This window comes from Eulemur rufifrons, chromosome 4 (assembly GCF_041146395.1).
Source record: "Eulemur rufifrons isolate Redbay chromosome 4, OSU_ERuf_1, whole genome shotgun sequence".
NCBI lineage: Eukaryota > Metazoa > Chordata > Mammalia > Primates > Lemuridae > Eulemur > Eulemur rufifrons.
Genome location: NC_090986.1, coordinates 78,326,069 through 78,348,783, shown reverse-complemented (window position 1 = coordinate 78,348,783; position 22,715 = coordinate 78,326,069). Strand labels below are relative to the sequence as shown.

Here is a 22,715-nt window from a genome sequence, read left to right as displayed (position 1 = left end):
AAAACAGCCTCGGTTCAGCAGTTCAGCGCCAGGGCAGAGCCAGAATGCAGTGGGAGGGTGTGGGGGGAGTTGTTTCAGGATTGAGGTATTTTATCTATTTTGCTTAATCTGTGTTGACGGATTTCTGATTTTATGGTTGAAAATATTCCACAGAAGCTAAGGACTGGTTGAAAATGATTCGTTAGGCTGCCATATTAAAAAATTGTTTTGGCTTTATGCTACCATTATCTGAAAGCTCATTAACATGTATGAGTCAGTGTTTATTCAGAAGAAATAGTTAAGGTTAAGGAGACATCAGAAAGTTTTATTTTTTGATTTAGAATTTATGTAATACCCCAGCATTTAGGAATGGGGAAATTTAATCATAATAAGTGCTTAAATAATTTCAAATTTGATTTTTTTTATCAGGTAAATCGAACAATAGGAAATTACTAGAGCATATTTATTTGAAAATTCTTGTAGTGAAGAAATTTATTAAAAGTCTTTCAATTTGCTTTTTGCTTGTTTAAAACAAAGAAAGTGGGGTTGTTTTTTTTTTCTTAGTTTTTTTTGGTGGTGGTTTTAAAAATTCCTACTTCTGATTTGTTAGAAATAACAAATTTATGCATTGATAGTTCGACTAAATACATCACGTTTCTGTTTTTACTTAAGATATTCAATAGAATAAAGCAGTAAGAATTCTTAGTAGACCTAATGACTCCCCAATAAAGGGGACTCATATGGTTATTCTGGCATTAGTCTGTTCTCATTATTGCTGTGAAAGTTAATTTTCTTAGTAGCAGCCTTTTGGATCAAAAAGTGAGATTGTAATCCCAGTCTTCTATTGACTAGCTCCGTGACCTAGGGCAAATCTCTTAACCTCAAAGTCTTAATGTCTTTATCTGTAATAGGAGAAATTATTATTAATATCAACTACCCCACAGATGTGGAGAAATGACCTAGTGCACCGCAAGCATGCAGCAAATATTGCTAATTAGCTACACGGGAGAAAGGCAATGATGAGCAGGGAGCTGTTTACGGCCGGAGTTCCAAGTTCACACATTTAACTGCTCTAACCAGCAGCTTAACCTTAGACACGTCACTTAATCTGACAAGTCAAGCCCTAGAGCACTAGGAGTCTATACAGAACAATATTCTGTTTCATTATTATCCAAATGTAGGTTAAATATATATATATATATATATATATATATATTCAGGTTATCAGGGGGAAAAAACTTAGCTGATTCTTTCCCATTGATTTTTCTGGGCTCAAAATTTATTCATTATCTAATGCTTTTTCAGAGTATTACCCAGAGACTCCACTAAATTTTTTGTTAAAGGGAAAGAAAAAAAGAAAAGCAATAGCAGGTGTTGAGGTGTGTGTGATGCCTTTGAAATGATTTTAAGCACATCATAAAACCTCTTTGTTTGATCTATTGTGTTTTGGATGACCTCTTTCTGCTTGTGCATTTTTTTCAAATCACTTTTCAAAAGTTTTCTTTTAATAAAGAATCAGGGAGAAAATCAGATCTTACTTGCTTAGCACCTGTTGAGAGCTACTCCGTAACTGAGCTCTTGGGGAAGCTGGTTGCATAGTTGGCCACCAAGGAGTGTGATTGTGAGGTGTGGATGCCACACGTCTTGCCTGCTTCCCTTCTCCTTTCTCATCCCACTTTATACTCATGCCAAGGAGTAGCAGGTGTTGATTATACAGTTACCCTTCATTCTCCAAGGAGGGTTGGTTTCAGGACCCCTGAGGATGCCACAATCCAGAGATGCTCACATCCCTGACATAACATGATGTGGTATTTGCATATAACCCACACACATCCTCCTGTGTACTTTAAATCACCTCTAGATTACTTATAACATGTAATACAATGTAAATGCTATGTAAATGGTTGTTGTACTATATTGTTTAGGAAATAATGACAAAAAAATTCTGTCCACATTCAGTACAGATGCAATTTTTTTTAATGTTTTTAATCTGCAGTTTGTTGAATTCACACATGGGTAGCCCATAGATATGGAGGGCTGACTGTATTTATTTATGAACAAGATGAATCATGTTGTTCACTTATCAGTAGGCAAGTACTTGTAATAAAAGTGTTTTCCTGACTGCTAAGACTGTACACAGTAAAATCCGTGTCTTCCAACCATGCTATGAGACAACATGGATTCCACAGAATCCGAGGAATTTAGAAATTGTAAAAGGCTTCCGTATGCAGGAACAGGGATTACAAATGTGGGCTTAAGTGCCTGAAGCCATATTGCCTGCAAGTCTCAGATTATACTAGCTCCAACAGCAGTTACCTTAGCTGATATTCCATGCCTTATCATTGCCTATCATCAAGACTTTTAAAAAGGAACATAGTGTTCTATTCCTTGTCTCAGAAAAACATAATAAAATCCTTAACATTTTTCCAGCAAACTCATCAAATTTTATTTCCTAGCAATTAAAACATTCTCAGTTCTAAATCTTGCATTTGTTCAGATCTTTCTAAACTACTAGAATTAAAAAGTAACAGTTCTTCAAAATATCATGTGTCTAATTACTAAGTTTCAGAAATTGGATTTTGAAAGGAGAAGAAAGGATACCAAAAGTCAGAGGAAGGAGAGCAAAAGATCTGAACATCTAGCAGTCACCAATACCACTACTCTACACATGCTACTGTGGCCTGATCTTACAGACGAGAAGTCAAGGCTTAGAAAGATTCTGTAGCTTTTCCTCTCTCAGCTAAGCAAGATTTAAGCAGTAGATGGTGGGGCTGGCATTCAAACCAGATCAAATAGACTTGCAAGTACAGATTGCTTCTGTTCCACTCACTGTCTCCCATGTGTTTTCTCCACCACCAACACAAAATTATCTCATTTATTTGCACAAAGGTTTATCTGTTTGGGGCGTTGAAGACCATGCCCTAATAGTTGCCTTTTACTATGACAAAGAAAAAAGTGAAATTCGTTCAATACCTATTGTGTTCTTGTTATGTTTCAAACATGCTCAGTCCTAAGAATCCAAAGACAACTAGATACAGAAAAGAGGTGAAATTTTTCCTAGGCCTTGAAGGATGAGAAATCCACTTTCAAGGTGCTTTCAGAGGACAGGAAAGCAATAGCATTCAAACGAAGATGGCACCTTTTGTTTTAAAAGGCAATTTTATATTTGTTTCTGCATTAATCAAAGTTCTAGGCAGTGCCTGGGTACAGATTGTCTTGTTTGGAGCCATTTTTGGAGAGGGTGGGGTATGGAGTAGGGGTCAAGGATGAGAGGGTTTATTTAAGCCCCCAGAGCAGATGTGCCACAGTTTTGTGTGTTCAGATCCACATTGCTCCAAGTTAAAAAGCAATCACTTTGAAGGCACACAAACAAGCGCTTTTTCTTCCTTACTGTCTTCAAGCACTCATGGGGCGGTTCTTGCATGGTGTGATCTTGTAACTCAGGCTCCGTTTCCTGTGTGCCGGGTGTGATTGTGTCCTCTGTTTCTGTGTGAAGAGTGTGTGGCAGCTGAGTGATGTTTCTGGCAGACCTGCGCTGAGCCTGCCTCTGCCATGCAAGAGCAGCCGGCGTGCTGAGACAGTGGCCACCGCCATGCCTCAGCACACGCTAGAAAATGTCGTGTCGTGTGTTATGTTCGATGTCTTTCAGATTTCTCTGGAAAATAGCATAACTGTGACCTGTAGATTAATAATAATGTTTGTCTTTAATCCATTTAGAATTAAGGGATCACTCTGGGCACTCAATTATTTATGCTAATGTACATTGGCATAAATGTCCAATGTTGTTATTCATTGGTCTGAATAACTGACAGCAAATGTAGCAAATTATTTCCTGTTAAGGAATCGCCCATCCAGCTTTAGAAACTGCAGCTCCCCCATCAGCTGTGGGAGATGGCACGTGATGAACATAGGTCCTGGTTATGTTACTCTTGGTTCTGAGTAGCCATTGCACATGTGGGAACTCGGGCCGTGGCCCAGTCCAGCCGGTGGCAGCCAGAGTTAGGGGCTCCTTGGTGCTTGGCTGGTGTGGTGCCCGTCTTTGACCCATTTTCTAAAACTTGGCATTAGTGCTTTGCCAAAGAATAGTATTACTCTATCTCCTGGGGCCTTTTCCTATCTAGCATCTGTCCTGCAGTTCTTAGTATTGGGACCATATCTAAACCTAGTGGGGACGTAAGGTTCCTGGATATTCCTGGGTTCTGGATATCTCTATACCCTGTAGGGAGGTTGCTGCTTTGAGGAAACAGCAGAGAAGCAGGTAATCTTTCTGCACATAATCAGAAGGTAGCCATTTAAAAAACTATATGCCATATTGTAGTTACCGTAAGAGGATATCAGAAAATTAGAGCTCAAAGGAACCTTAACAAGCACCTAGTCAATCTGAAGAAACAGTCCAGGAGAGTAGTGACCACTGTTTTGAGTTTGAGGTATTGCTAATAACTTACCTCTCCTATAGTTTTATGGCATTTCTTTCATATATATATATATATATATATATATGGGGTTTGAGGGCTGCTTTGCCAAAAATAACTTAAATTCCTCTATCTATAAAATAAAAATGATCCTAACATCCCATGTGTTTTCAGCATTTATTTTATTCTCTCTGGTTTCTGAGTGTTTGATGTTAATCTATAATTTGGATGTCTCCACTCTTGTGGGACTGATCCCTTTGCATAATTCTCTCAGTGTTGCCAGTAGTGTTTGCAGCTTTCCAGGCCCGCGATGCGGTGGTGGTAACTTACCCAAACAGCATAGATTAATTTGGGGGCGGTGGAGGGAGCAGGATTTTAAGACGTCTTTCAACTATGCATAAGGTTTTTGTTGTAGCTTTCTTATTGATCTGGTAAATGTAGGCTCTCATCACTAAAAACTTTTTAAAAAGCTAAAAGTCAGATCTCTTTGTTGTATCATACCCCTTTCTACATTAGTAGTAGCTTCTTCCAAAAATATCTTGGAAGGGTATTTGGGTCACATCCTTTGAGAAGATGCCCCGTTTCAATGCAGTTTTTGTTTATTTACCTTTTTTCCTTCTTTTTATCTTCATTTTGTTTTGAGTGCACAGTAAAGTAAGTTTACTTAGCGAGTGCCTCTGGTTTTAGATCCTGTAATCTCAAGGCTCTTAGTCTAGTGCCATGACCCCATCTAAGTCCTTGGGAAACAGAAACGCTCCTCCATGTGAGACACCAACGAAAAGTGAAAGTGAGCAAAGAGAGACCTGTAAGCCAGTTCTAAGGAAATGTGCCAATGAGAGCGTTTGCTTTTTGAAAACCAGCAATTTTAACAACAACAATAACAACAACAAAATTAGAAAATAAAAACTCTCTGAATTTTATTTGAGTCCTGCTGGAATTTAGGCATTGTTAGAATAGAAATTGTTTAGAATTAATTCTCATTTTTCACTGCTTTGTATCTCAGTGTTCCACATTTTACCTCTTCATTCTTATTAAAACCAGGCCTGCTCACTCCTTCCTGGTGGAACTAAACTCCATTAGTTTCTGATCGATGGAGAAAGCACATTGGCATTCAAGATTTTACCCCATAGCAGCACATCTCAAAATACATTGCACAGTTTCTTGAGTTGCCTAGAACAACACTTGGCAACCCTGAATGTGCATTTGGATGACCTGGGATCTTGTTAAAATGCAGATTTTGATTCCACAGATCTGGGGTGGGGCCTGAGACCTTCACTTCTAACCAGCTGCAGGTCATGCCAATGTGGCTGGTCCATGGATCCCACTCTGAGGAGCAGGGCCAAAGAACGCTCTCTTTGGCTTAGTAATATGTGTTATTGTAAAAAGAGAGTTTTGTGCCCAAATGAGATTGGGAAACACTATTTTAAACATGATTACACAGTTATCTATTTGGACTTCTTAGAGCCTGTGATTACTAGTGAACCCTGCGGATATCCAAGAGGTAGATACAGTATACAGTGGTTTTCAAACTTTTTTCGTGAAACACATTATGCAACTAGTATTCTATGAGATTTTCTTAGGAAACTTTACATGATAGGGTAGTCTGCTGTGAAAAAGTTCCAAGGAGTCTTTTGAGTCTTATAATTCCATAAAGGACCACCTTTATTGATACTAAATAATAGATATGCCCCTGTTGAATGAACTATCTGTTAAACGTCTTAAATATTTGACTCTTTTAAATGATCTTTTAAAAACGCTTGGAAAGATTTGAAGCTGATCTGGTTGTGTGAGTGTGTGTGTGTGTTTCACCCTTATTGTGGGTTATCGAAGCTATGGGTTCCCCAGAAGACTTTCCCCAGCTGCATTTAAGGGTGGGATGCAGCAAATCAGTAGCAACAGCCGCTCGCAATTGTAGGTAAGAAAAGCCTGCAGTACGGCATGCAGTCAACATGGGCTGATAGCTAATTACGCAGCTTTGCGTTCTGAGTTCGTGCTCTGATTTCTGTGGGAACTAGCATGTTATTAGGGGCCTCAGGGTTTTCGGGGCAACAGTAGCAGCACAACAGTTAACGTTTATTGACCCCTCATGAAGTGCCAGTGCTGTTCTAAACCCTTTGTGATACGTTTTTGAATAACCCTGTGGGGATTGTTGGTGGTCCAGCCGCCCCCACTCTGCAGATGAGGAAACTGAGCTGCCTGCAGACCTGGAAACGTCCCCGAACTTAGTCATGGGAGAGCAGATTTGGAACACAGACAGCCTGATTCCAAAGCCCATCACGGGAAAGCATGCATTTTGCTAATTGGCACTGTCACTTGTTTTACCCACATTTATTTAGAGGTGACCCCGAGGTCATTGGTTCTTCTTGTTCGTAAAGTTAAAAAGGTAGCGTCTTCCTGTTATGAGGAAATTCAGGGAAGCACATTACTTGCTAATAGTTGTTGTTTCACAATACGAAAGAAAGACTTGCTCACTGCAGTTAATTGGGAAATACAGAAAAGTATAGAGGAAATAATAGCCGATAATGTATTATCTAGAGAGAACTTCTTTTAAGAAAAACAATTTTCTTCATTATAGAGGATATATACTTTACATTATAAAAGATACACATATTCCTTTCACCTGGTAAACACATATTTACCTTTTAAACAAAATCCCTCTTTTAAAGTGATTTTTATAAATTTACAGCTAACTCAATATAATATCATAACTCAGATTTTTGTCATACCACAATGTGAAATCCTAACTCCATTTTTGAACTTAGTGACCCCTGTGCTTTTCTCTTGTGAAATAAATACCTTCTGAAAAGCTCTCTGAAAGTCTAACTCAGGTCTGGGGATCGCAGTTAAAAGCAGCAAACGCGTTTCCACTGCCTCCCGGGAAGGCTCTCGGCTGCACCCGATAGGCTTGTGAGTATGTTTGGGTTTGGTGTGTGTAGGTGTAGGTTTTGCCTTGGTTTAGAATTTCCTCCCCGACGGTCCCCACAATGTGGCTGGAGTCACTCGCCCTCAGTCACACCGAGCCAGGAGCCAGCTGTCAGCTTCTGGGCAGGCTCTGGCCGGGAATGCACACAGCGTCAAAGCAGTGAATAAGCGATTTCTGCAGTTCCCGTCGCTGCAAGCCTGTGCGATCTCATTGATGCTTTGAGGACCAGCTCCTCAGTCACACCCCAGTCCTGCTCTGAAGGTGGCTGTTTTCCAAACAAAAGGATGGTAGCTAGAGGGGAAATAGCAAGATTTTGGAGTCTGGAAAGCCTTCACATGGGTATGTGTACAGAGAACAGATTATTCTCTCCGGCAACATTGCTGATTCGACTCTTTCCTTTCAGAGTTGCATATCTCTCTCTCTCTCTCTCTCTCTCTCTCTGTCCTGCTGCTTGTCAGGTGTGAGCGTGCACGGGCAGCTCCCTCTTCCTAGGAAAAGGTCCTGAGGGTAGTTTTAGTTGTGGACATAGTCAGTCAAAGAAATTGTTTTTGTTTGTGGTACAAAAGTTTGTATGAAATGGAAAATAGTAAGAGTCAAGCATGGACCATCTTTCATGAGTGTTGGGCCTGGTTTTTGCTGCTGTTATTGTTACTGGTTTTTGCTTGTATTATATGAAATTCCTTTATTCAAAAGGTTCCTGTTGGAGCATTTAAAAATGCTCTTTGCTAATTTAGGATGCGTGAGGTTTTAAGGTTATGAATGGATTTTTCAAAAATGCTATTTCTTGCTTTCAAAAGTGATACTGCCCAGTATTCGCTGCTTACTATGTTGTGCCGTATCTCGCCCTTACTTCTTAATGTTTTTATGAGTATTGTCACCTGGCCTACTTCCTGCTTAAATGTGAAAGAAATGTCATATTCGCACATTAGGAAGTTATAAACTCTAATGCACATATTTTTAAAAGGAAGTAAGAGAAAAAAATACTTTGCAGACAGAATTTTCTCTGGCTGTTCTACATGGATACAATGGGATGCTTTAGAAACAGATCTTGTCTCTGTTTTTGCCTTAAATAGATGCCAGGAGCTGGGGCCGCAATGAATGGGAACTGTAGCTGGCAGCTCGAGGCAGCCTGGGCCTGTGAGCGGCGCAGTTTGTAGTTGGTGCTGCCTGCTTGTTTTGATTGGTCTCAGTGCGGGCTGAGAGAAAATAGGGATGTGGTTATGGCTTCTGTGTCTGGCGGAGTATCAAAAGGCGGCGCGTACTCCCTTCTGCTCGTCAAAATTTAGAAAAAGAAAAAAAAAAAGTCGCCCCATGATTTCTATATTGAGAACACAGCCCACACGAGGGGCAGGACGGGCACCAGGCGGGGTCGAGGGAGCGGGCATGTGGGTGCCCCTCCCTGCGGGCCAGGTGGCTGTGGCTGTGAGCAGGGCTGGCTGCAGCCAGTGCGTGGGGTGCAGGGGCGTGGGTGGCCCCCAGCATTCCTCCACTCTCCCCCACATGCACAGAGGCCCCGGGGAGGCCCATCCCAGCCCTGAGGGGATGCTCGCTCCACGCCGCCAAAGACACACAGCAGCCAGCATCTCCCCTCCCAGGCTCTGTCCTTTGGGGAACTCGGTGAGCCCTGCTCCTGAGCTCCAGCCTGGCTGTAAAGAGGAAGACACCTGTGCCCACTGCCAGCGCTGCCTGGGAAGGCCAGTTCTGTCCCAGTCTTTCATTTTCTTCTGAGAGGTACCCGACTCAGTGTGTTCCAGAGACAGTATTTAAAATACAGAATAAAGCTTGCCAGTGGTGGGCTCTCTTGCATTTGCGAGCTCTGAGAGGGCAGGGACAGGGGAGGGATGGGGCCCTCAGGGACAGCCTGGCAGCTCCCAGGAGGACACCTGGCAGGGAGCAGGCCTGGGGAGGGTGGACCGTGGGCTGCAGTCCTGTCCTGTCCTGTTGCTGTGAGCTGAGTGGGCCGGGCCCCAGGCAGGCTCGTAGCAGGATGGCTCTGCAGCCAGGCACACCTGTGTTTGAACCCAGCCCCACGACCTGGGAGCAGTTACTTAACCCTGAGCCACAGTTTCCTCCCTGATAAACAGACAGCAATAACCCAGGATGCTCGTGCGGCTCAAAAGAGAGGAGTCACGTCAGACGCTGAGCGCAGAGCTCCTTGGGTGGCTGTGGATCAGGGTTGTCCAGCCAGCCAGCGAGAGAACTGTCAGGGAACGGCCGAGTGGAGGAGAGGGCACCAGGTGTCAGCCAGGATGGACAGGGGGAGCAGCACCTGGCTGCGAAGAGGAGACAGATGCCACAAGACAAGCCAAAGGTAAAACCTGAGGGCTCGTCTGAATCCCAGGTCTGAACTGGAGGTGGAACGGAGGCTGAGCTCTGAGAGCAGGAGGGAGCAGACCCTCTGGCTTGGCTGGGGGGGATGGAACCCCATTGTTCCCCCAGAGGTGGGCACAGAGGGGAGGGGAGGGAGCCCTGTGGGGGTTGGCTGCGCAGGGTGCCTGGCCTGACCTTCCCACCCTTACAGGGTCCTGAATACCCATCTTACAGATGAGCACAGTCAGGCGACTTCTTTTTTTTTTCTTTTTCTTTCTTTTTTTTCTTTTGAGACAGGGTCTTGCTCTGTCACCTGGGGCTTCAGTGCAGTGACTTGTGTGCACAGCTCACTACACCCTCAAGCTCCTGGGTGGGAAAGTTGCTCCAGGTGGAGAGGTCAGCATGGATACAAGGATTTTGTCCTTTTCGTTGGAACAGGGAGCATTCAATGGTATGAAATCGCTAGCTCAGGGGTTTTCAGCCGATGCAATCAGAATCTATTGCCTTGCAACTTGTGGCTCACTGTGTGACCAGGCACCAAAAGGCCCACATCCGGGAACAATCCCCGCATGAGGCCGGTTTAAGGAAGCTTCACCTGAGGGTGCGGTGGTTAGCCAGGTGTCAGAATTACTTGGGGAGCGTTTGAAAATAGATTCTCAGCAAATATCCCACCCACCCACCTGGTTCAGTGGCCCAGGTTAGGGCAGGATCTTTATTTTTCTAAACATTCTCCATGTAACTGGATGCCGTGGGCCCTGGGTGTTTGGGAACCACTGCAGAGGGGTGGACCAGGTGTCCTGGAAGTAGTGTAGCATGTTTTGTGACCTGGCTTGTCCTCTCTGTGTGCATCTCCCCGGCTTGAGAGTCACCCTGGGGGACCGGGAATGTGCCCCACAGTTGAGCCCATAGAGCGGCAGCCTGTGAAAGCTGCCCCCAGCCGTGAACGCAAGCTGCCGGCCTGTTCCTGCCACTTCCGTTTCTTAAGATGAGAAGCCGGAGTGGCTTATCTCACCCTGAGGAAGTCTGCGTGGCCGGCAGGAGCGGCTCTGAAACACATGTTTTTAGCAGATTACTCTAAGTGCGGGAATTTCCCTGAAGTCAAGTGAGGGGAAGTCCCGGCAGGGAGGGCCGCAGCTGGGGACGGAGCAGCCCTGAGCAGTCAGTGCCTGTGATGGAAACAGCAACCATCTGCATGGCCTTCGTGTCCGCCTGGCTGTTGGTTCGCATCTCCCTTTTGTTTAACAAAACACTTCCACCTCCACCCTGTCCCCACAGCCTCACCGGGAAGGCAGGGCGTTTTCTCCGTTCCACATGAGAGAGGTGAGAAAGTGAAGGCGCAGAGAGGCGTGGCTGCCGAGAGGGTTGCAAGGACTGCAGCTGAGGTCTTGGCACTCCTGGCCCAGGGCTTCTGAGAGCCAGTCACTCTGATCAAAAGCCCCGAAGTGTGCAAAAGTAAGCCCCAGGGAAAAAGACCTGTTATTTTTCCCACGAAAAACCGCCCTCCAGGAGAGGGGCTGGGAGGAAGGTGCGATGAAACAGTTCTCCACTGTTGATGGTGTGTGATATTTCCTGTCGTAAAAATTCACCTTTAGAATCACTTGTCAGGTGTGGTCCTATCCCAGATGTAAAATCTAAGTTCAGACAGAAGAATGTTACTATCCTGAAGAGTATAGAAGCTGTTTATTACTGGCTTTTTTTTTTTTGTATGTCTTCTCTGAGTATATTTGTACCCGTCCTACCGACCAGTGTGGCAGATCCTCTGTGGCTGCCACGCTGCTCTCTGAGGTTGTCCCCAAAGCTGTTCTGGCCAGGACTGGGCAGTTCTCCCCAGCCGGCGGAGAACTGGTCGGTTCATCCAGGAAGAAGACAGAAATGGGGAGAGCAGACGACGGTCGTGTGGGGGAAAGGCCCGTGAGGATGGGTGCTGGGTGCCGCTGCGGGAAGGACAGGCCCTGCCACCTTGCCCGCCAGACCAGGACAGCGATTACAGGAGTGGTGATTGACCAAGAGCGTCATCAGTTCATTTGACTGCGTATCCGGAATGGATAGTACTCTGCGGGGAGATGTGTGCTCTCCGACTCTCCCCAGCCAGAGGGACGCGCCGGCCGGAGTGTGCAGCGCTGCTGACGCTGAAGGATGTGCTTCCTCCGCTCGACTGGAGCTTTAAGAAGAGCTGTGGAGAGAAAGCTCACGCCCGCTGCTCTCACGTTGGCCATCTGGGAGTCGGGGTTTTAAAACTGATTTCAATTTGCAGCCGTCTTTGCTCCATGTTTACAAGATTATTTCCCAAAATGGCTTTTCCACACCTATATTTTCAACAAAAGCAACGGTACAGTTGGTGAGGATGGAACGCTTGTGCACTGTTGTGGGAATGTGAAGTGATGCAACTGTTATGGAAAACAATATGGAGGACCCCCCTCCCAAAAAAAATAAAAAATAGAGCTATCAACCAGCAACCTCACTTCTGGGTATATATCCAAAAGAATTGAAAGCAGGGTCTTGAAAAGATAATAACAGCATTATTCACAATAGCCAGGAGGTGGAAGCAACCCCAATGTTCATTCACGAATGAACAGATAAACAGAATGTGGTGTATGTACACAATGGAATATTATACAGCTGTTAAAAAGAAGGAAATTCTGACACCTAGTGCATATGGGTGGACCTCAGAGACATTATGCAAAGTGAAGTAAGCCAGTCACGAAAGGACAAGTGCTGTATGATTCCATTCGTGTAAAGTAGCTAAAGTAGTCAAAACCATAGAAACAGAAAATAGAAAGGTGGTTGGGGAATTGGGGGAGGGAAGGGGGGAAATAAGTGTTTAGTAGCTGTAGGGTTTCAGTTTTGCAAGATGAAGGAGTTCTATCTGTTGTGCAACAGCGTGAACATCCTTAACACTACTGAGCTTTATACTTAAAAATGGTTAAGATGGCAAAATTTAATGTTATGTGGCTTTTTATCACATAGGAAGGAAGAAAGAAAAAAGAAAACAGAATAAAATTTACATTTTTATTATTATAATATATTCATTTCCCCTGATATTGCTGAAGTACATTTTGAGAATTTTTAGAGCGCTGCACCATGGAAAATTCCGCTAGAGAAGAAGTCATCATTATTAACGGTAACGTGTAGTTGAGGATTTTGCAGCTGATGGACGTTAGTGCGGCGGCAGCAGTGCAGGCCGGTGGGTCCGGCCATGGTGCAAAGGCCTGCCCGGCCCGGGGGTTTGGGCTTCCACACTCAGTGGGCACACGGAAGGTTTCTCATCTGAACTGGCCATTGCTGTTTCCCCATGATCAATTTGTAGTTTAATTGAAAAACACTTACCAGAAGTGTTTGGCACACGTCAGGCAATTTAAGTACAAGGGAGTGGGGGTAGCAAGTGCTCAGAGCCACCTGCTTGCGCAGTACTCAGTGAGTACTCGTCCATGGTGGTGCAGCGGTCGCTGCTCAAATCTTTCTTGTGATCCATCTCGCCCAGAACCGTTTTCTAAGTGTCTGTGACAGCAGCTCAGAGACCATCCGTGTTCCAAGTCCATGCCTCTCTCCAAAGGGTTTTATTCAGGCACCTTCTATAAAGATTTCACACTTTGTAGTAGATCCCCCTTTTCGTTAGACTTCTGTAAACTGTGGATTTGTGCATGATTATTACTGCCTTTCTTTTTCTTTACTGATTTTCACAGTAACAGCCGGATAAGATGGTAAAGAATTCTCCCTGGGAAAGCATTGTTCAGTGGCGCTTTGAGGAGAAGGTGTCATTTTCAGGGCTTTGCTCTGGGCAGGGCCCAGACGCCTTTATTTCACTGAGAGCTTCACTTTTTCTTGGCTCAACCATGGCTTAAACAGGATAAGGGAAAATGCCGTTGGTGCCGGGCAGTGCCAGATCGGTGCTTGCTGCACCTGAAGGTTCCTGCTGCGCGGGGCCCCTGACAGACCAAGGGTTGCATGTACTCCCCTCACCCGGGAGCGTTGGACTGTTTCAGCCGTTTAGCAGTGTAGTCACTGGGTCTCGTGGTCTGGGTGCAGCTCCGGGGTTGGGGAAGGCTTTCTGCCTCAGCGCTGTTTGCTTTGTAGTCTGAGACACTCATGCATGAAAAAATTGTTTTCTTCCTCAAGACTTCCTCCCCTCATCCCCCATACACACACACACCAGAGAAGTGCACTAGACGAGGTAGCCTCATGTTCTCCGCCTGCAGGGGCTCTGACCACAGCATAGGAAGCGGAAGTTACACTTAAAAAGAAACAATCACCATGTGTTGTACAGGCCTGAGTACACTCCTCAGACAGCACAAGGCCTCCCACCACACCCCCCGGCAAGACCCAGACACACAAGCACACACGTGCAGTGGGCTTGGGCTGCCCACAGCCCACCTGCCTGCAGCCCCACAGTGCAATCCCCTCTCCTGCGGGCCAGGTCCTTCCCTGCCCCTGGCAGGGCTGCCCCCTCTCCCTTGGGAAGCCAGTAAGAAAGCCAGGGGCCCAGGAGGCGGCGCCAAGGCTGTGGAGAGCTTTCGTCCACTTCTTGGCTTTGTGCTCAGGTCCAGGAACCTGTTCCTCCTGGCAGCCCCCGTCTCTGGGGCAGCTCACTCTCACTTTAACCTCTTAGACACAGGCCCTGCCCTTTCCTGGATGAGGCTGGGGAATGGGCACAGGAAGGGGGGTGTTGATGTGGGGAGAGGGCACCGGGCACCGTGCGGTCAGAGCCCAGAAACCCGACTCTGTCCACGCCAAGCGCTCTCGCTCGCCTTCATCACCATCAGCCCATCTGAGGTTCCCTGGCTGTCCCAACGCCCGGTGCACAGCCTGGGCGCTCACACAGCTGGGACACAGAAGTGCAGACCCACGACCGTGACTCAGCGTGGCAGGTGCCGTCCTAGAAGTAAGCGTGGACGGAGGGCCAAGGGCGCACCTGGCTCCCCCTGGGCTCACAGGAGGGTTCCGGAGGGGAGGTGACGGCAGCTGTGTTGTGGGGTTTCGCTGTGGAGAGGACACTGCAGGCAGCAGGGCGGCAGTGGAAAGTACGGGCCCATGGGCACACCTGGCTCGGTGGGTGCGGCTGAGAGGTGCTGCGTCCAGAGCTCGGGCACCTGGACAGGGCCAGCCGGGCGGGAGGCGGCCACCGCGCAGTCTGAGAGGAGGGGCTGGTGCCAGGCCGGGAAGGGGCCAGCGGCTACGTGTCCACACCTTTCCGCCCTCCCTCGCCTGCCTCGCCTGCTCTGGGCCGCTCTCTGGTTCGTTGCCTCGAACTCCTCACGGTCACGGGAAGAGCTAAGAACCCAGTGCATGAAATAGCACCGTGTGGCTTATCTCACTGCGTGGATAACCCCCATTGTTGCGAATATTTTTCAACAGCTTTCGTTTCTCTAGTGCAAGAATTCCAGGCTCTGTTTACAAAATCTAATGCTGTCCACAGCAGCGTGGCTGAGCTACGAGGGGGCGGAGGGGAGGCAGGAGGGCAGGCGCGGGGAGGCAGCCTGGGGCTGGCGTGGAAAATGCACGTCAGGTTGATAAGAATGTAAAGTATCTCCCCCCAGAAAGAGTTCTTGAGTTTAGACAGTGGACCCAGCCTCCAAGGGTGAAGTCTCTAGAAAAGTGGATTTGCAGAAAGCAGGGCAGTGGCGCGCCATCCTGGGCCATCGCCATCCTTCCTGCCACGCAGGCCCCTCCCTCTGGCTTCCCTTTTCTGTTCATTCTCCCGGGAACTTGGGATTTTGTGAAACATCGTTGACTGGGTCCCTGTGTTGCTCCAAGCATGGCTTTCAGTTCCTGATTTCTCCCCAGCCGGCCACTGTGGCTCCAGGCTCTGCCCAGCAGCCCTGCCTCCACGCCGTGGCGGCCCTTCCTTGGTCCAGCCCTCGTGGCACCTGGTGCCGAATTCTGATACTGAGAGTTCCAACTCTTTCATATATGGACAAATAGTAACGACGACTGCATGTTTTCACTTAGGATACGTGAGGACTTTTTCATTTTACTAATACTCTCGCCCTGCAGGTAAAAAACGGAAGCAGAATACTTAATTGTAGTTTTCACTATCTTTACCCCTCAGGCTTAGCAACACATTGCTTGGAAACATTGTTATCTGTATTCGTATTTTTTATATCCACTTTGGAGCACAGATTTCCAATTAAATCAGAAGTAATTTACTCGGTGTCTTAACTCCCACGATAACATGGTACAGGCAATACATTCCACTGCTCACTGACGAAACACTTAACTCCAGCTCAGCATGGACTGCTACCTTTGGATTAATATATCTGCACAAATTTTCTAACAATTTCTCATTCTGAGTAAGATAAAAATGCTTACTTTCTTTGGGGAATATGTTATCAAAGGTCGTTTATTTTGTTATGTGAAAAATTTTTGTTTAGCTGTGTCTTTTAAACCGTGACTGTTTTGTTTTGTTTATTTAGTTTCTGCAGATGGAGGTACTGAGTCCTCTGCCTTAGTTGATGACAACGGCAGCGAGGAGGACTTCAGCTATGAAGACCTCTGCCAGGCCAACCCGCGGTACCTGCAGCCGGGCGGGGAGCAGCTGGCCATCAACGAGGTACTGGGACTGCACAAGACCGTGGCGGATATTGGGTACCTGATCTTCAGGGTCCACAGTCACTTCAGACTGTGCTCGCTGATGATTTTTAATAATATGTTCTAAAACTTAGAACTCTGACTAGAACAACACTGTGGTTTTCTGGCATTGTCCAGGAAAATTTAAGTGGTTAAGCTTTCGGGATAACTGAGGCTCATCCCTTTCGGTAGTAAGAGCTGCAGTCCTCAGCCTTTGGGTAGTGCTTTCCAGTTTATGAAACGCCCTCCCTTTCATTATCCCATGTAATTCTCACAACTGTTCTGAGAGGTAAACGTTACACTTGCTATCCACATTTTAATAAATGCTTTAATAAATGAAGAGGTTAAATTACTTGCTAGCAAACGGCAGAGCTGGTATTAGCCACATATTTCTCACTCCAAATCTGGTGTTCTTTCTACCACACAATAGCTTCAGCCCTTGTTATAGAAATCTTTCTAGAAAACACCTCCAGCTTTTGGCATTCTTGAGCAGAGTGTGTGGCGCGTAACTTCTCTGTAAGTTGGCGTATCCACTGAGGTCACCACCTGTCACTGTAGGATGTGATACGGCATGTTCGTGGGAGCCAAGGACGTGTGCAGAAACACCTGCTCCTGCAGCCGATGAATGGATCGAGCTGTGCCAGCTGCCACACGTCCCAAGATCATGCTGCGATCTCTTTAATTGCAGTACACTATAAAGTTAGATAGAAACCCTACTTGAATTGTGAATAATATGTGGCTAATACACACTGGGTGACGATGTGAGGGGCTTCCAGTAACATCTGCATGACTTTAGAAGGCTTGGCTCTATAACACCTAGTTGGGCTGCTCAGAAACCATTTTTGGAGTGAATATTCCAGACAGTCAAGTTCATTAGATAACTGAACCACAGCTCACTGAGCTATGTATACATTTTTGAAAAGTGGATTTGGGGTTTCCTTTAAGAGCAGGTAAGAGATGCTCGCCTGATTTTGTTTTCCCAGCATGTTTCCTCAGTTCATTTTGTGTAACCAAACGGCCCACCGGTGTGTCCCAGTGAGACCTCGAAGATGTCAGTGCCACCTTCACACGGTGGCTCACTTGCTGCCCTGCCCACATACTGTCTGCGCTAAGCACACCCCCGTCTCCGTTTCAGCTGATTGGCGACGGCAGCGTGGTCTGCGCAGAAGCCCTGTGGGACCATGTGACCATGGACGACCAGGAGCTGGGCTTCAAGGCCGGTGATGTCATCCAGGTTCTAGAAGCCTCCAACAAGGACTGGTGGTGGGGCCGGAATGAGGACAAGGAAGCCTGGTTCCCCGCGAGCTTTGTCAGAGTAAGTGTGTGGCTCTTTGTGCTGTTCGAAAGCACCTGTGGGGGAGCAGCAGAACCGTTTCAGGCCAGATCCCGTTCTTTATACAGATTCGCTTCCTCGTATTTGTGTGTGATCCGACTAAGAAATTAGGCTGGGTCGTAGTAAAAATTGTAACAAAGGCAAACAAGGTGTTTGGCGTGGCTGCTGTGGTCCTCGGGCCCACGGGCACGGCCGAGGCTCTGCTAAGCCCCTAGAGACACAGGCTGGGGCCAGGCTGCCTTGTAACTAGTCACAGAGAAGTGGCACCCCGGGAGGTCTCCTGCCTTGGTTCTGGCGCAGCCTCCCCCCGCCCCTATTTACCTGTCGTCTGTGTGTGGACCGCAGCTGCGCGTGAACCAGGAAGAGCTGTCGGAGAACTCCAGCAGCACCCACGGCGAGGAGCCGGGCGAGGATGCCGGCCACAGCCACCACAGACACTCTGAGAACAAGCACCAGATGAGGACGAACGTCATCCAGGAGATCATGAACACCGAGCGGGTGTACATCAAACACCTCAAGGACATCTGCGAGGTAAGGCGCCAGGCCCCGGGCCTCCTGCGGTAGCGCAGGGCTCCGTGATGTGCTGGTGGGTTTCCTTCCTGCGCCTCCGTCTGGGTCGGACCCTGGCAGGTGCGCACTTTTCCACACTCCTCGTTGCTCTCGCCTCCATCCTGGCCGTTCCCCCTGCACAGACTCGTCAGGCACCTGCGTCCGCACTGCTAGGCGTAGGTGGCTGTGGCTGTCCTACCTGGTGGTGCGGCAGTCCTCTCCTACGGGCACTTTGCAACTGTCTTTCAGGACTTAACTCCTGAGGTTATTGAAAGTGAGTGATTTTCATAGGAGGCCACACCCTCACTTGACTTTCCAAAGAATCAAGGTTTGTCACTGTCTACAGCCCCACTGCGGCCGGCCACTGACTCACAGGCGAGATTCTGAGTCAGTTGGACACAGACGGGTGGGAATTGCTTTTATCTGGTGATACCCAGGGTTCTGTAATGTCATGATATTCTACTTGGCAGTAAGTTGTATAGTCTTGCCCTGATTTCAGAGAACTGACCATTAGTAGATGTGTATCTGAAAGGGTTTTTTCCTCCTATGGCATTTTTTGTTTTTTACGGATTTTGTATGAGTGCCGCACTAAACTGTTGTTTGCCCAGCCCGATCATTCCAGCTCCCCTGGCTGTGGGTGCTGATGCCGGCACTGTTGATCCAACTGTGACTGTTCAGCACTGAAGACAAGCTGAAGTCAGAGAACTGCCCGTCCTGTAATCGGATTAGCCAGCCACATAGACATGCCAGTGTTTTTAGCTTGTTCGTGCCAACTGTCTTATTCCATGTAAATGTATGGTGGAAGAAGTGTCCTTAAAGTGGCATTTTAAGAAAATTAGGGTAATTGCTAATAATTGTTGAGCATTGACTGTATTCCATGCCTTTACCTGGATTAACTCAGTTAATACAGCATTCTCACTAGGCAGGTCCTATAAGCAGTTCTATTACAGATGAGGAAACTGAGGCATAGAGAAATGAACTGGTGGAGTCGAGATTTAAACCCAAGCTGTCTGCCCCAGAGCCTGTACTCTGAACTATTACATACAGTATGTAGTTTTTCTGTTGAAATTCATATCAAATAGTCTGGTATGTGTTTTACCTTGTGGTCAGTTTAGTCTATTTAATGACATCATGCTCTTTGGGAGGTCACTATTATGTATATGGATGGCCTTTTCTTCCCATCCCACTGCCTCCTACCCAAGCCATAGCATATAAATGTGGTATTGTACCTAGAGAATTAATTAGTGCTCTTCATTAGTGCAGGCTTCTGATACAGATCTATAGACTTACGCTGTCCATAGAAAGTGGGTGGTGGTAGAACCCTTGGGTAAGACGTCCTTGGCTTTCTGCCATGGCCGACAGTGAGCAGAGCTGCAGTAGCTATTCAGCAAGTGATGACACTGCATTTGACAAGTCTGCTCAGCTGTGAAATGGAATTAGGGATGGGAGAATGATTATCTTAAGAGTTTGGGAAAAGTGTGACAATACCAATTTTTGAGCTCTGATATTTAAAATTTGTTTCTGGAAACATCATATGATTTCTTGGATTATATTAATAAATCCAATCATGTGAACCTTTTTGCTTTCCTTTTGTTTTTTAAATATCTATGGCAAATGATAGTCACAGAAATATCTCATCGGGACCCACAGAGGTTAAAATAATTTTCACTAATTCTAATCCACTCCAAGATCATGGCTTTAGGCCCCCAAAACTATATTATTCAAATAAATATTAATAATTTCATTGAGTTTCCAAACAAAAAAGCTTGCTTTTGTATTTTGCAGGGCTATATTCGACAATGCCGCAAGCACACGGGAATGTTCACTGTTGCACAACTAGCCACTATTTTTGGAAACATTGAAGATATTTACAAATTCCAAAGAAAGTTCCTGAAAGACCTTGAGAAACAGTACAATAAAGAGGAACCTCACTTAAGTGAAATAGGATCCTGCTTTCTTCAACATGTACGTCACTGTTACTTCTCTCCTGATAACATCTGGTTAAGTAGTAATCTTGTTTCCTTTTTTTAATTTAAAATGAAAAAAAAAAAATTTTAACATACCCATGCCATAAAAAAGTAATTTTGAAACAAGTCTTTTTTGTTTTATTTTTTTTGTTTGTTTGCTAGATTAATTTTCTATCAATGGAGATGCCCCTTGTGAAATTAAGTTGATTGGTTTATGTGGTCAATCTGTACCCAGACATCCCAAGTCTGTCTTTTCAGAATCCTTTTATGTAGTCTGGAATGAGGAGGTTGCATTTGGAGTAATTTCTAATAATATCTAGAGTCTCTTATATTTCAAGCACTTTTTGGGGAGTTTTCTTATATTGACTCTTGTAGGGTAGGTATGGTTATTTTCCCCGTTTTATAGATGAGGAAACTAAGGCTCAAGGTCACACCCTGGTAAGTAGCAGATGTGAATTCAGACCTAGGCGTGTGCTCTAGTGACGGCTGAGCATTCCCATGATGATGACATGAGTTTACCATTTTTTAACTGATGATTGACTATTACTGTTTAATACTAAGAGATTTCAGAGGAAGATTTTATTTCCGGCACAAATAGAGAACAATAAAAGTAATAATAACAATGACAGCAACACCACCTCCTTCACTTCCTGGGTGCGGGCCCGGTAGCGTCCTAGAGCTGGTCCTCTGGGTGGATGGATTTTAGTAGTTGAGGATAATGTTTTGGTGGCGCAGGTGAGAAGATGGGCCCGGTAGGTCGCCTGGGCGTATTTGGGACCTTGTAACAGGCCTGCCTTTGTGGCCAGCGTGGCAGGTTCCTGCAGAGGAACAGTAAGAGAGAAGGAAGCTGTGGAGCAGGCCAGGTCAGGCTGGGGGCAGGATGGTGAGTCCCTCCATGAGAGACCCTCCAGGAGAGGTTGTTGCTGCCACAGGGGGTGGGGCTGGGGTGGGGTGAGGTGGCCTGGCATGGGGAGGTAGAAAAAGAGAGATTGTTGAAATGGGTGTTTTTAAGGAAACCCCGACAAGACTGATTGTAAGCAACAGAGAAAAAGCAGCAAACAAAACTACATGTAGGGTTTTGAGTCTCAAAGAATTAACACGTGGATTAGGAAATTCTGTTTCCTAGGGAAACCAGAGTTTGGTTTTAGGTGTGTTGAGTCTGAGCACACGGAAGCCCCAGCCCTGGAGCAGGGCACGGGCAGGAAGGACGGCCGCCCTGGAGCAGGTGGACACTGCGAGAGCTGTGCCGTGGGGACTGTGCCTGAAAGTAGAGGAAGGGCAGGGAGCCCAAGACAGGGAGGACAGGGAGGGAGGACGGGGACAATGCCGCTCCGGGGCCCAGAAGCAGGGGAGGTGGTGCCGTGGAGGGTGGCAGCGGCCTCAGAACTAGGAGGTGGGGAGACGGGGGTCAGCAGAGGCCTTTCCGTCTGAGGTGAGAGGGTGACAGGGTGACATGTATGGCAGCCAGACCCAGAGCATTGAGGAGGAGGCGCATGGTGAGGAGAAGGAGAAGGTGTCCAGTGGCACCTCCTGGTCGAGGAGTCTGTTAAGACAACCACACGACGAGGCAGGAGGGAGTCGGGCGTTAGAGCAGCACCCCCCTTTCTCTGCTGCTAGAGGTCAGATCACAGCTGGGGGCTGGAATGGGACAGTGTGCAGAGTCCCAGAGCAGCCTCCCCCCAACCCTCGGAGAGCCGTGGGAATGCCCCTTCCTACCTAGGAGACCAGGGCAGAGCAGCTTGGGGATCCGCCCTCCTTCCCCCTCCTTCCCAGGAGTGTCCCTTAGAGGGGACCAGGGTGTTGCCTGTCCCTGTCACAGTGGAGCCACCCCAGAAGCTGATGCAGCTGTGCCTTCCCCTCCGCAGCAAGAGGGCTTCGCCATCTACTCTGAGTACTGCAACAACCACCCAGGCGCCTGCCTGGAGCTCGCCCAGCTCATGAAGCAGGGCAAGTACCGGCACTTCTTCGAAGCCTGCCGCCTGCTGCAGCAGATGATCGACATCGCCATCGACGGGTTCCTGCTCACGCCGGTGCAGAAGATCTGCAAGTACCCGCTGCAGCTGGCCGAGCTTCTCAAGTACACCACGCAGGAGCACAGGTGAGGGCAGCGACAGGGGCCTTCAGCCTGCAGGTAGCGCCTCCCGGGACAGCAGTGACAGGCGGGCTCCGGTGTCAGCCTTACCCCTTTCAGTCAGCTCTACGGGAGAAGTCTTTGGATCATTTAGAATGCGTTAGCTATTGAAATGAGATCATTGAAGAGCCTCCAGAACAGCCATTCCTAGAGATGTGAAAACAGAAGGCTAATTCTTAAGCCATGTCATGAGCACGTGAACTTACGTGTGTTGTATAAATACTGCTTTGTAGCCACGCAATAGTTAAGAAACAGACCTTTTTAGAAGAAAGGGGCCATGCAAATACAGCTTCAGAAAGACATTCCTCCTCTCCCGTCCTGTACTGCTCAGGGTGATTCGCAGCAACTCTCAGAGCAGTGTTATTTATGGCTGAAAAGTTATTTACTTTCTAGAAGGGGTGAGGATGCACAAAAGTTTGATCCGTAGGTGGGTAGAGGCTGGAGTAGCTTGTATAGGGTCAGCTTAGCAGACGCCCATGCCAAGATGCTGAGGCTCTGAGCCCTGCCTGGCTGCCGCGGCGCTATCTGCGGTCCCTGCTCCCCTCTG

At 47.0% G+C, this 22,715-nt stretch overlaps 1 protein-coding gene across 7 annotated transcripts in view; it reads left to right on the top strand.

The window, feature by feature from the left end:
* The window catches only part of SPATA13 (spermatogenesis associated 13), a 95,473-nt gene that overhangs the window by 60,267 nt on the left and 12,491 nt on the right, over positions 1-22,715 (top strand). For 5 of the 7 annotated variants that reach the window (XM_069467756.1, XM_069467755.1, XM_069467754.1 and 2 more), the window contains 5 exons: positions 16,035-16,171; positions 17,324-17,503; positions 17,867-18,052; positions 19,856-20,035; positions 21,903-22,135. In XM_069467756.1, coding sequence (XP_069323857.1) covers positions 16,035-16,171; positions 17,324-17,503; positions 17,867-18,052; positions 19,856-20,035; positions 21,903-22,135 — 916 coding nt within the window. Of the gene's footprint in view, positions 1-7,598; positions 7,654-16,034; positions 16,172-17,323; positions 17,504-17,866; positions 18,053-19,855; positions 20,036-21,902; positions 22,136-22,715 lie in introns of those variants that run through there. The other 2 variants (XM_069467757.1, XM_069467758.1) reach the window with 2 other exon arrangements.